This window comes from Gymnoscopelus microlampas (assembly GCF_963454915.1).
Source record: "Gymnoscopelus microlampas genome assembly, chromosome: 7".
NCBI lineage: Eukaryota > Metazoa > Chordata > Actinopteri > Myctophiformes > Myctophidae > Gymnoscopelus > Gymnoscopelus microlampas.
In genome coordinates this window covers 57,811,708-57,824,494 of record NC_139944.1, presented here as the reverse complement: position 1 = coordinate 57,824,494, position 12,787 = coordinate 57,811,708, and the positions used below count along the sequence as shown (strand labels likewise).

The window sequence follows — 12,787 nt, the reverse complement described above, 5'->3', positions numbered from 1 at the left end:
GGCTGTAGCAGCATGCAAAAATAGAGTAGATCTACAAGCTATCAACCTACGTCAACAGAGATGCTATATAGCTTGCAGATCAGTTCTTTTTAGCACGCAGCCTGCGCACAGTTATGACGTAGCGCATGACCCGTATGCGAGCGGCGCCGGGTAACACACAGAAAGAAGAACACACTACACACAAACACAAACAGCATGGCGGCGGCGAGCGATGTTTACACTTTTCACGGCTGGAAATATCGCCATTATTTTGAATATGTGGGTGTCAAAGATCCAAAGAACATTAATGTCCGTTGTAAACTCTGCGTGGGCAGAAAAACACTTTCAACAGCAAAAAATACTACGTCTAACCTGTTGAAGCATATTGAAAAAATGCACAAGAATGTTACGCTGACCGAAACACCAGAGGATGAAACTGGTGGCCCCTCAGAGCCAAAACAACAGAAACTGGATTTCAGTTTAGATGCCACTAAATTAGGAGTAGACGACCTGAAGAAGCTCGTGGCTGGATATATTGTAGAGGAGATGTTACCCTTATCAACTGTTGACTCTCCCTCATTTCGAGCCATCATAGAGAGAATACCAGTTAAGTCCAAAGTCAAGCTGCCACAGAGGAAATCCTTTTCTTCTTGGCTTGAGAAAGAATACGTGGGGATGGAAACTAAGTTGAAGGCCACCCTCGGAGAGGTACACTTTGTTTCCACCACTGCTGACATATGGACGGGGGGTAACAACAAGAGCTTCCTAGGTGTTACAGTGCACTGGATCAACAGCACCACTTTGGAGCGACACAAGGCAGCTTTAGCATGTAAAAGAATTAAAGGCAGACACACATTTGATGTCATTGGATCAGAAATAGAGAACGTCCATTCGTCGTATGGACTTGTTGTTGACAAAGTTGTAGCCACTGTGACAGACAATGCATCAAATTTCGGCAAGGCGTTTAGAGTATACCAACAGGCTATCGCAGAATCAGATTCTGATTCAGATTCAGATCTGGACGAAAACCGTCCCGATGATGATGTCACTTTTACAGATGTCACAGATGTTCTCTCCGGCTCAAATGATGACTGTGAGACAGTCAGTGAGAGTGATGCTCCTACTCTTCCACCACATTACCGCTGTGCTTCGCATACAATTAATCTGATTTCCACTGGCGATGTTGTGAAATACTTAAAATCCAGTACAGAGACTAAGACTGTGTACACGAACAGCATTGCAAAATGTACGGCGCTCTGGAATAAAGCAAGTCGATCACCAGTGGCAGCAGAACATGTGGAGGAGGCCAGCCGCCGTAAGCTATTGGTGCCGTCATGTGTACGGTGGAATTCCTTTTACGAGGCGGTTTCCAGAGTCACCGAAATCCCCGCGACAGAGCGCAACAATCTGTGCATGAAACTAGGAGTTAAGAGTTTCAGTGAGAGAGAGTATCAGTTCCTGCAGGAGTACTGCATTGTTATGAAGCCGCTTACAGCAGCGTTGGACCTACTACAAGGAGATAACTGCCATTATGGATCTTTATTGCCAACCCTCCAAATCTTAATGAGAAAGACACTTCAAACAAAGGACAAAGTGTCACGGATGACAGCTGGCCTTCCAGGCGTCATTGTGAAGGTAAGCCTATATCCCCCTAAACCGTTTTCTTTTGCATATCGAATAATTGCATTGTATTTGTTTTTAAAGCTGCCAGTTAGTACAATTATCAACATTAAACATTGCTTTAGAGCAAACGGCCGGCCCCTATATAAATTAATGCAATACTATAAATAGGTCAAATTGTATTTTTCAGGCCATCCAGACTCGTTTTTCTGCGGTGCTGGACAACAATGATGCTGCACTTCTTGCTGCTGTCAGCTGTCCGAAATTTAAACTCAGATGGCTGAGCGATGAGGGTCAGAGGGACCATGCAAAGGAGCTTCTGACAGCTGAGTGTAGGAAAATCGCTTCTGCTGCTGCTGAAGAAGAGGAGGAGGGTGCCTCCGCGTCCACGTCACACAACGACGTTGAAAGGGACTTTTTTGAATTTGAGCCAGAGCCCAAGGACATCTACTCTGTAGAACAAGAAGTCGTGGATTATTTGAGGTCAGGGCACGAATTTGATTGTCTGCACAAGTTCTCCAATGTTAAAAAGATTTTCTTGAAGTACAACACCCCAACCCCGTCTAGCGCGCCTGTGGAGCGCCTTTTTAGTTTAGGAGGTTTGGTGCTCACCCCTAAAAGAAACAGATTGGGTGATACGCGATTTGAAAAGCTCGTGCTAATGAGATACAATCACTGCTTCTTCACACCACCAGTGAAAGAAAACCAGCAAGAGAAGCAGTAATTTGAAGCCTTCACTCAGTTCACTGAACAGTGTCAGTGAACTTAGGACCTTGTTTATGTTAGGGGCAGGGCAGAGATAAATAAACAAGCTAGACATATCTGCCTAAATGTGGTTGTAGGAGACATTTTATTTCATTTAATTTCGTTGTTTAAGATTAGAATAATACATGTACAATCAAGTCAGGGAGACTGCTGCTGCTCTTTTCTTTTTGTTTTTTTTATATAGATATCTTAAGACTGTCAGGTTTTGTTGGCTTCCTTTTGAAAACACTTGGTTGTATCGTGATTTGTGAAAATCATTATGTTTAAAAGGTCAGAAAGACTACTGCTTTATTTTATATTTTATTTGCATTTGAAAGTTTAAAAAGTTAGAGAGACTGCTGCTTTATTTTATATTTTATTTACATTTGAAAGTTTAAAAAGTCAGAGAGACTGCTGCTTTATTTTATATTTTATTTACATTTGAAAGTTTAAAAAGTCAGAGAGACTGCTGCTTTATTTTGTATTTATTTGTTTGACTTGTTTACAGTTTTGCACTTTGGCTAATTATTTATTGACTGGTGTAAGATATTTGTTTGACTTGTTTACAGTTTTGCACTTTGGCTAATTATTTATTGACTGGTGTAAGATATGTTGAAAAGATTAAGAAATGTTTACTTTATTGTTTTTTATGTACAATACAGTTTTTTGAGAGGCTGCAGCCAGTGTGTGCAGTTCAGATTGATGTCGTTCCTGTAAGGATAATTATTGTTCCAATTCCAAATATGGAATTTACAGCAGCAAAATACTTAGAAAGATAAAGACTGTTGACTGTTTTCTATTATTCCATTAAATTGGATTCAGTTCTAAAAGACTAAAAACTGTACACGTCTTTTCTTTTGCGGGGGGCGCGGGAAAGTAATATAAAGTAATATATAATATATTACCCTTGATTCCAAGTAATAAGTAATATAATATTATTACTTTGCAAAGCAGTAATAAGTAATAAGTAACATATTACTCTCCTAAGTAATATAGCCCAACACTGTTCAGAACACACATTATTCAAAACACACATTATTCAGAACACACATTATTCAAAACACACATTATTCAAAACACACAATCCTCGTTCATTATGCCGGAACGCCGTCAATTATCCTGCTTTTTACACGGCTACTTAAATAAAACTCAAGGGTCGCACTCAGAAATAAAAGTCAATTTGTTTAGTTTTGTTCTTCCATGGCTAAAGGAAGCATGGATTAAAGCAACATTTTAACTCACGACTGAAAACCTAATGTGCGATTTGTGAAACAGTGTGAAAGGATCCCCCCCCCCCCCCCCCCACACACACACACACACACACACACACACACACACACACACACACACACACACACACTAGCGCCGATTCCTAAACGATGAACACAATATGTAAAATTAGGACGCTTTAGTAATGTTGGTCCTGCTGTTCTACATACTGCCAAGAACACAAATTCACAGATTCAGGCTTTAACCGTTGCTTTTATATGAAATATCCGAGACGATTAAGATCTTATGGAAGATGCTTCTGAACATATTTGCTAGTTTGACCACTTCAAATGCTCTAATCTTAAAATAACCGAAAATAGCCTTTCTACAAGCTCTCAATGCGTCGCAGACGCATTGAGAGCTTGTAGATCGGCTATTTTTGCTGCGCAACATGCTTCCATAGAAGACATGCTGGCTTCCATGGAACCCAAATGACTGAAATCAGTCTTGGCGACTGAGAACTTTAATCCATGGAAAGGTGACAGGTGCAGTGTGGAAAAACATGACGCTTCACCGGCACATTTCACTGTTTTAGCGCTGCTTCAGCAGCTCCTTCAGCAGCTCCTTCAGCAGCTCCTTCAGCAGACACTGCTTCAATATTTCTGCGCTTTTCGGCGATAGTTCTGTCTTCTTTCACTTTCTCCACGCCACTTGGTGCCCCCCCCCCCCAAGGTTGGTCAAGCATCAATCTGGGAACCCATTGCCAAATAAAAAAGGAAAAACAGCACCCTCTGCTGTTTTTTACTATTTCACTTAGCTCTGGGGGGAGCTAAATGGAGCACCCGTGTGCAAGGAAACCGGGGTTTAGGTCTGCCTTCAGCCTTTCACTTCCGGGTGGTGCGACTATGTTTTCATTCCCACTAACAATATTTCTCCACAGAACACTAACACCACTTCTCCCAGAGAACATGGATGGTGTTGGTTATAAGCCCACTTGTTTCTATGATGAAAGAGCAAGTTAAAATGTGAATATCTTTCCGTGGTTTTGTCTGCTCCGAGGACGCTATTGTTAAATGAGTTTCGGTTTGTTTCTAGTGGGGAAGGATCGGTACACACGTAAATCCCGCCCACTGCATTTGATTGGGTAAAGCGCGGCCTGCTTCCTGATCTGAAGGCACGCCCACTTGTAGGCCAGTGCGTACGCTAGAGATGCGCGGATCGCGGTTTTAGCCGCGGTTGCCGCAGTTAACCGTGGATTGGGTGGATTTGGGTCAATCAAATATAATTATTAATTAATATTGGATAAACCGCGGGTGAAATAATGTGGTAAATAAATTATTGACATATAATATATCTATCCATAAAATAGCTAAATCTCTGCGTGCTTGTCTCTGTGTCAGTGTGTGTTATTTTGTATAATTTGTAACGTAACGTGATTTTTCATCAGGCACGAATTAGCCACCTACTAGACTCGCCTTGTGCCCCCGCGTTGCTGTTGTTTGGATTTTGCGAGAGAAATAAGCAGCTTTGAAAGCAAGGAAGCAACGTTGCTTATAATAAGCGGACATGGCAACGCTCATCACGAGGTCCTTCCATTTCAAAACAATGGAGGCAAGCAAAGCAGCTAAACTTGCCAAAGTACGAGAGAAACTAAAAAGCGGTGAATTAAAAACAAAAAAGAGGGAAGGGAGTAAAAGTTCAGCATGGGACAAGTTCAGCGAAGTGGTTCATGCTGATGATTCGAGTGCTGGATATGTGGTTTGCAACAGTTGCGAGACGGTCTATGTTTACGATAGCCACAAAACCGGCACATCAAACATGGTGCATCATTTGTGTGGTAAAGGGAAAAGCCAGCCAGCAGCACAGACAAACACCTTAACATCCTTTGTTCGTCGAGACAGCAAAGTTGTACCACCAGATGTTAAATCAAGGTTTGTCAATGACTGTGTCGACTTGTGTTGCCTGGACATGCGGCCATTTGACATCGTCAGTGGCACAGGATTCACCCAGGTGGCTCAGACGCTTGTCAACATTGGAGCTAAATACGGTGCCATTGACGCGGGTGCCATCATACCCCACCGGCAAACTGTGTGTGACAGGGCAAAGGATCAGGCTGCGAAAGTCATCCAGAAAGTGATGCAAGACGGAGGACTTGCAGTGACCACAGATATGTGGACAGATGAGTTTAATCAGCGGGCTTATACGGTCCTAACATGTCACTATGTGGCTGTGGATGAGAACAGCGGGGAGTGGCACCTCGAGAGTCGGATTTTGACTACGGTTGATTTCGATCCTAATCTAAAAAAAAACAGGCGATAATATTCGGGATCAAATCGACACTGTGTTGACAGGTTATGGCATACCAGCAGAGAAAATTGTTTTTGTCAGCGACTCGGGTCCTAACGTTAAGGCTGCACTTAAACATTACCAGTGGCTCCCGTGCTCTGCTCACATTCTTAACACAGTGTTGAGACATACATTCTCTGAGAAGAATGCAGCAGAACCGATCAGAGATGTAGTGCAAATGTTGGATAAGTGTAAAAGTCTTGTCACATATCTGAAGAAATCGGGGGCTGTTGCGTCTTTAGCCAATAATGTGATGCAAGAATGTGAAGTTCGCTGGAACAGCAAGATAAACATGCTTGAATCTGTTTTGAAACAGTACAGTGATATCAGAAAAATTCTGGAACAAAAAGATCAGCTGCATCGAATGGAGGGCGTTTTCCAAGATCAAATGAAGCACTTGATCGACTTCCTCGCAGTTTTCAGAACTGCCATTACCGATCTAGAAGGAGAGAAATACCCGACAATTCACACAGTGACACTCTGGTTTTTCAAGCTCAAGAAGCACTGCGAGCCCAGGTTTGGAGATCCACCATACATGGGCCTCCTCCGTGCTCGTGCAGCGAGCCTGCTTCAGGATAAGATGATCCTGACTACCACCCACAAGGTGGTAGTCAGGTTTCTGTCTCCCAGATTTAAATCTCTGAAGATGTTGCCTCCAGCGGACAGACAGGAGGTGATGAGACAAGTGCGTGGCCTTCTGAGTGAATGTGTTGGTCCTACTGCTGCTGACACTGTCACCGACAGCGAGGAGGATGTAGGAGAAGAAACCCCGGGCCCAGTGGCAGACAGCGAGCCACCAGCAGCAGCACAACAAGGTAAATAATACATTTAAAATATTTTAGTATTTTGGGAAGCGTGTAACATATCATGTTGCTGTGTTGTAGATTTAAATAGATTAAATCATGCTGCCGTGCCTCGCGCGTAATTACGCACAGTGACTTAATGAGCCTGTCCTGTTGTAGGTGAACCTGGCAGCTGTCCGCTGTCTGCAAAAAAACAGAAGGTGGACTTGTTCTCCGAATGGGAAGACGACACCCCCACAGACACAGATGAAGTGAATGAATACTGCTCCACAACATTTCAACTGACGGAGTCAGATGAAAACCTGCTTGCTTTCTGGGAGAAACAAGGCCGCTCATTCCCTCGACTGCAGCGGCTTGCTAAGAGAATCCTTTGCGTTCCTGCAACAAGTGCTGCGAGTGAACGGTGTTTCAGTGCAGCAGGGCGCATAATAGAAGCGAGGCGTAAACGTCTCAATCCAGGCACAGTGGATGCTATCTTATTTTTGCACAGTGCGAAGAAGAAGGCAATGTCTGTTAAAAAATAGACCACTATAGGCACAGGCACCAGTTTTGGTTTTAAGCTGCGTCATAAGCTATAACGCTGACGCTGAGCACTTTATATGCCCAATTTTGTCCATATTATTTTGTTAATGCCGGCCACTGGATTTTGTTTTGTGCGGGAAGTTGCAGTGACATTGGACATTTTATTTTTATTTTACGTTGGTGAATAATACCGTCATTTTTGTTATTATATTATTTATGTTGGGGCATCAGCCAAACCTTATTTTGTGTGTTGTAGCCTACTAGTCTAGGTTTAGGTTAAGTTGTGTTCGATAAGCTGCAGTTTTGATATATATTTCAGTATTAATGTCAGCCTGTGTTAAGGAAGGCTAGGCTATTATAATAGTTTTATAAGCCATAACGGCTGGGCACTTTAATTAATGAAAGTCACGGCACTTGTGTGTTCGGGAAGTTGCAATCATTGCCGTTTCGCCTTGACATTATTTGTTTGAAGAGATATTATTTGAATATGCCAGTCTGTGTTTACTTGGGACGGCAGAATGACATTGTTTATTTTAGGCAAAGTTATTTGTGGAAAATATTCTGTTTTACGTGAAGCTGTAGGCCAGGCCCTACATTTAAAAAAAATGCCAGCCTGTGTTAGAGACATAGGCCTACGTCTGTTGCCGTTTTGATTGAACTAAATCACTTTGAATAAATAAACATGTGTTTATTTAAAAACAGAGTACTTCTGTGTTAATCTCATGTGGCTATACGATAGAAATGTCCTCCATTGTGAAAAGTGCGCAACATGATATTCATCGATGACATGATTGGCCTGGATCTCTGTTAGTTCATGGCTGCTCTGTGCTCTAGTCTGTGTTCTTCTAAGCAAAATGTTTAAATTCATACAGTCAGTGAAATTAAGCTGTTAGTGCTTTGTTGCGCTTATAGAATCCTATTTGATAATAGGTTTAGAGTGGCCTCTGTATGTTCAGCGCGAGGGAGAGCGCAGCAGCGCAGCACCGGTATGAAAAAAAAAAAAAGACGCACTGAGATTCCATACTAGGCTAAATCAATGCATTTTGTGATCGCATCGCACTACTAAGACTAAAACTAACGGGGAATACCAGAACATAATAATAATAATTTGACATAACGGAAAATGCGGTTGGTGCGGATATTTAAATTGGATAAAATAATGATTGCGGTTGGATAACGGGTGGTTAATGAATTTGTACATGCGGATTTGGGTGACGTGAGAGGCCATCCGCGCATCACTAGCGTACGCGATATGACGACCCCCCCCCCCGACAGATTCAAACGCAGAGCAGAATCTGTTCTTGAGAGATTAGTCAAGCATAAACTGAGGGGGCAGAATTTGCCAGGCCCCCTCAGGCACCCCCGTGGCGCTGGGCCCGGTGTGTGTGTGTGTGTGTGTGTGTGTGTGTGTGTGTGTATGTGTGTGTGTGTGTGTGTATGTGAGAACCTCTGCCACAATGCTCTCACATAGCCATGTTTTCTCCTCCTCTCTTTCTCACCTTAAGCTGCGTCCTCAGCAGGATCTGACTGTCTGGTGAGGCTCCGTCCAGATGGAACCACTGGTCCAGGACCAGCTGAGGTTCTACCAGCAGCTCTCTGACCGGAAGAACCAGGGACCCCAGAGGCTGGTCCCATCCACTGGACAACTGTTATACACAATACAATACAAGGACTTAACTATAGGACCCCAGAGGATGGTCCCATCCACTGGACAACTGTTATACACAATACAATACAAGGACTTAACTATAGGACCCCAGAGGATGGTCCCATGCACTGGACAACTGTTATACACAATACAATACAATGACTTAAGGGACAGTTCACCAAAAACAAGTACTTTTTTGCCAGACCCAAGGGGTCTGGCTTACATGAGGCTTTGTACCTGTTTTTTCCATACATGGGCATGCCCCCTTTGCCCTTAGGCCCCAGCCATAAAAGTCTGTCCCCCTTTCGTCCATACATGGGCATACACAGGCTGACATGTCATGTGATGTCCGGCTTAGCCTGGGTCTGGCAGAACCAGGTCTCCTGGTCTTGTTTCTATGTATTAGTCACCTCATGGAGACTTCATGGATGTTTTATAGTTTTTGTCTCATTCCTAAAACAATAATGTGATGACCGGCAGTCATCACATTATTGCCGGTAGGCAGCGGTTCCGGTAGGAGACACAAAGGAGACTCTTTGAGTCTCCATGGAGTGACTAATCGATAGGAAAAAAGGTGAACTATCCCTTTAACCATAGGACCCCATAGGCTGGTCTCAGTGTAACATTAAGGGCATTGGAAATGAAATCATAAAACATTACAGTATTTACCTTTACAATGAGATTCTCATGTTTAGGGTCACAAACCAGGAAGTAGAAAGCCTGGCTCCACTGAGGGGAGACGGAGCGATCGCACATCTACACAGAGACAGGTCAAAAGGTCAAGGACGGTTTATTCACACCTTAATGAACCTCTTATGTTATACTTCATAGTACGGTGGTGTCACGCAGCCTAAAACAGCCAATCTACAAGCTCACACCGCGGCGCATGGCGATGCGTTGTGAGCTTGTAGATGGTCAGTTTTCCATAATAATACATGTCATGCAGAATGAAGCATCACCTTGGTTCTGTGGGCGGTTCCTCCCAGAACCAGCTCCGCCCCGGCTTTGGGCTCTTTGCCGCTCTTCTTCAGCTGTGAAGGAAAACAATCCAGATTCATTACATACAGAATAAGTAGATAAGAAACCAGGTCTATGAAAACAAGCCCAAAAGAAGCGACTAGGCCACACAAGCACGTTAAACCTATATAGAAATACATTGGATATTTGAAAATAGCCGATCTAAAAGCTCGTTGTGAGCTCGTTGTGCGCTCGTAGATCGGCTATTTTCAAAGAAACAAATGAAAATTGTGGAACATTTTCCAAATCAACACACATCTTGCATGGGGGTCTATCGCACAACATATTTTTAGAGAGAGAGAGGGAGAGAGAGAGAGAGAGAGAGAGAGAGAGAGAGAGAGAGAGAGAGAGAGAGAGAGAGACATACCGAGAAATAGAGAATTATTTAATGTCAATCATTCGCGTCCTGTCTCGGTCTCGCGCATATGTCCCGGGAGCCTGGCACGTTTTCGTGAGACGTCGGTTCAATTGGAATAAAAACACATGTATGTATCAGGTCTGGATGTCATTGTGGTGAAACATCTTGCAGGGTGAGTGTGATCCCTTGTCAATCGTATAGTGTGAAAACCACAACGATATTTGACAGACGATTTCAAGAAAGAGACTTGTGTAGTGTGAAGTGCTTAACGATCTGATGACTCCCCGACCGCTTCAAATATCTGACAAATTGTAGAGGTTTTCTATGGGAAGACGCCAGACAGCCGTCTTAAGAACACTCATTTTGGCTGCTTGTATCCACCATCTACTGGTACAGCAGTTCCCTCTGGTCTAGGAAGAGGAAATGACATCATAGAAAGTACCATGTGTCTTAAGTCCTAAAAAGAATAATTGTGAACTGTGCCAGCCAAAAATACAAAGTAAAAAAAGTGCTCAGGAGCCGAGATACAGTCTTTTTCAGTAATAAGTTAAACAAGAAGTGAATAGAGCAGCAAATCTTCAAATGATGATATCTCGGGTTCAGAACGTTTTTTTTTTTTCAAAATCACGTCAAACACGTCATTGGCACCCAGTGACCCAGCGCCATTGCGGTAAAACACATGAAACACGTCAATGGTACTCAGTGAGTTAAGTCTCACGTCTTAAGTCCCTGTGACTTACAGGCAGTGAGTGGGCCTGGTCCACCCACACAAAGACACTTACAGGTCCACCCACACAAAGACACTTACAGGTCCACCCACACAAAGACACTTACAGGTCCACCCACACAAAGACACTTACAGGTCCACCCACACAAAGACACTTACAGGTCCACCCACACATAGACACTTACAGGTCCACCCACACAAAGACACTTACAGGTCCACCCACACACAGACAGACACTTACAGGTCCACCCACACATAGACACTTGCAGGTCCACCCACACATAGACACTTACAGGTCCACCCACACAAAGACACTTACAGGTCCACCCACACACAGACACTTACAGGTCCACCCACACATAGACACTTACAGGTCCACCCACACAAAGACACTTACAGGTCCACCCACACATAGAGACTTACAGGTCCACCCACACAAAGAGACTTACAGGTCCACCCACACATAGAGACTTACAGGCAGAGAGTGGGCCTGGTCCACCCACACATAGAGCAGAGCAGCAGAGGGAACCGTCTTGTTCTGGAAGGACTGGAGACTCTGGAGCTGCATCACCTGGTGAACATAGGGTTAACTATTAGACAGATGACTCAGCGAACTGGTCATGCAACTCAAAACCTCATCCTGCCCCACAGATGCTATCCCCACTCACCTCTTTAAGGAGGTTTGGGAGTCCATTGGGCCTAGTGTCCACAACATCATTAATAGCAGTCTGGCCTCAGGTGTTGTACCAATATATTTCAAAACAGCAGTTGTGACACCACTAATCAAAAAACCCAGTCTCGATACCTCCGTCTTGGCAAACTACAGACCAATCTCAAAGCTTCCCTTCATTTCCAAAATCCTAGAAAAAACTGTTTTATTTCAATTACAGTCTTTTTTACAGGAACACAACATTTTTGATGTCTTTCAGCCTGGTTTCAAAGCATTTCACAGTACCGAGTCAGCGTTGTTGAGAGTATTCAATGATGTGCTATTGACCACTGACAAAGGTAACGCTGCTATTTTGCTACTCCTTGACTTGACCTCTGCTTTCGATACTCTGAATCACAAGACTCTAATCTCCCGTTTGGAGCAGTGTGTTGGTGTCACAGACACTGCCCTAGACTGGTTTAGGTCTTATCTATCTGAGAGATGTTTCTCAGTCAAATTTGGAGATTTTGTGTCATCCTCCACACCCTTGTCTTCCGGAGTCCCCCAGGGCTCGATCCTTGGGCCTATACTGTTCTCCCTTTATCTTCTCCCCCTGGGTCTAATTTTTAAGAAGCATGGCATCTCTTACCATCTGTATGCAGATGATTCCCAAATCTACATGCCCCTAAAAAAGGAATGTAATAGCTCCCTGACACCACTTCTAGATTGTCTCAACGACGTTAAAACCTGGATGGCTTTTAACTTTCTAAGTGTCAATGAAAAAAAGACAGAGGTCATAGTGTTTGGGCCTAGTGGTCCTGGCATTATACCCACCAATCTGGGCCCTCTGCAGTCTTATGTGAAACCTGTCGTCTCCAACCTTGGAGTCAAATTTGACAATGTACTCAAATTGGACAAACAGGTAAATGCTGTGGTCAGCTCCAGTTTTTATCATCTGAGACTGCTTGCCCGAATTAAGCCAGTTCTGTCGTTCAATGATTTTGAACGCGTCATTCACGCCTTTATTTCCACACGTCTGGACTACTGCAACGCGCTGTATGTCGGGCTAAATCAAGCCTCCTTGGCACGCCTGCAGCTGGTCCAAAATTCTGCGGCTCGCCTCCTGACAGGAACCAGTAGGCGTGAGCACATTACGCCCGTGCTG

At 43.7% G+C, this 12,787-nt stretch overlaps 2 protein-coding genes across 2 annotated transcripts in view; one reads left to right on the top strand and one right to left on the bottom strand.

Moving 5' to 3' along the window:
- The window catches only part of g0s2 (G0/G1 switch 2), a 277,791-nt gene that overhangs the window by 103,800 nt on the left and 161,204 nt on the right, over nucleotides 1-12,787 (top strand). The gene's annotated exons all lie outside the window — the stretch shown is intronic.
- LOC311049303 (extended synaptotagmin-1-like) overlaps nucleotides 1-12,787 on the bottom strand; it is a 123,972-nt gene that overhangs the window by 6,526 nt on the left and 104,659 nt on the right. The window contains exons 45-48 of the mRNA XM_084062850.1: nucleotides 11,449-11,544; nucleotides 9,831-9,902; nucleotides 9,541-9,627; nucleotides 8,723-8,869 (exon numbers count right to left, since the gene is read on the bottom strand). Of these exons, the coding sequence (XP_083918976.1) occupies nucleotides 8,723-8,869; nucleotides 9,541-9,627; nucleotides 9,831-9,902; nucleotides 11,449-11,544 (402 nt within the window). The remainder of the gene's footprint in view (nucleotides 1-8,722; nucleotides 8,870-9,540; nucleotides 9,628-9,830; nucleotides 9,903-11,448; nucleotides 11,545-12,787) is intronic.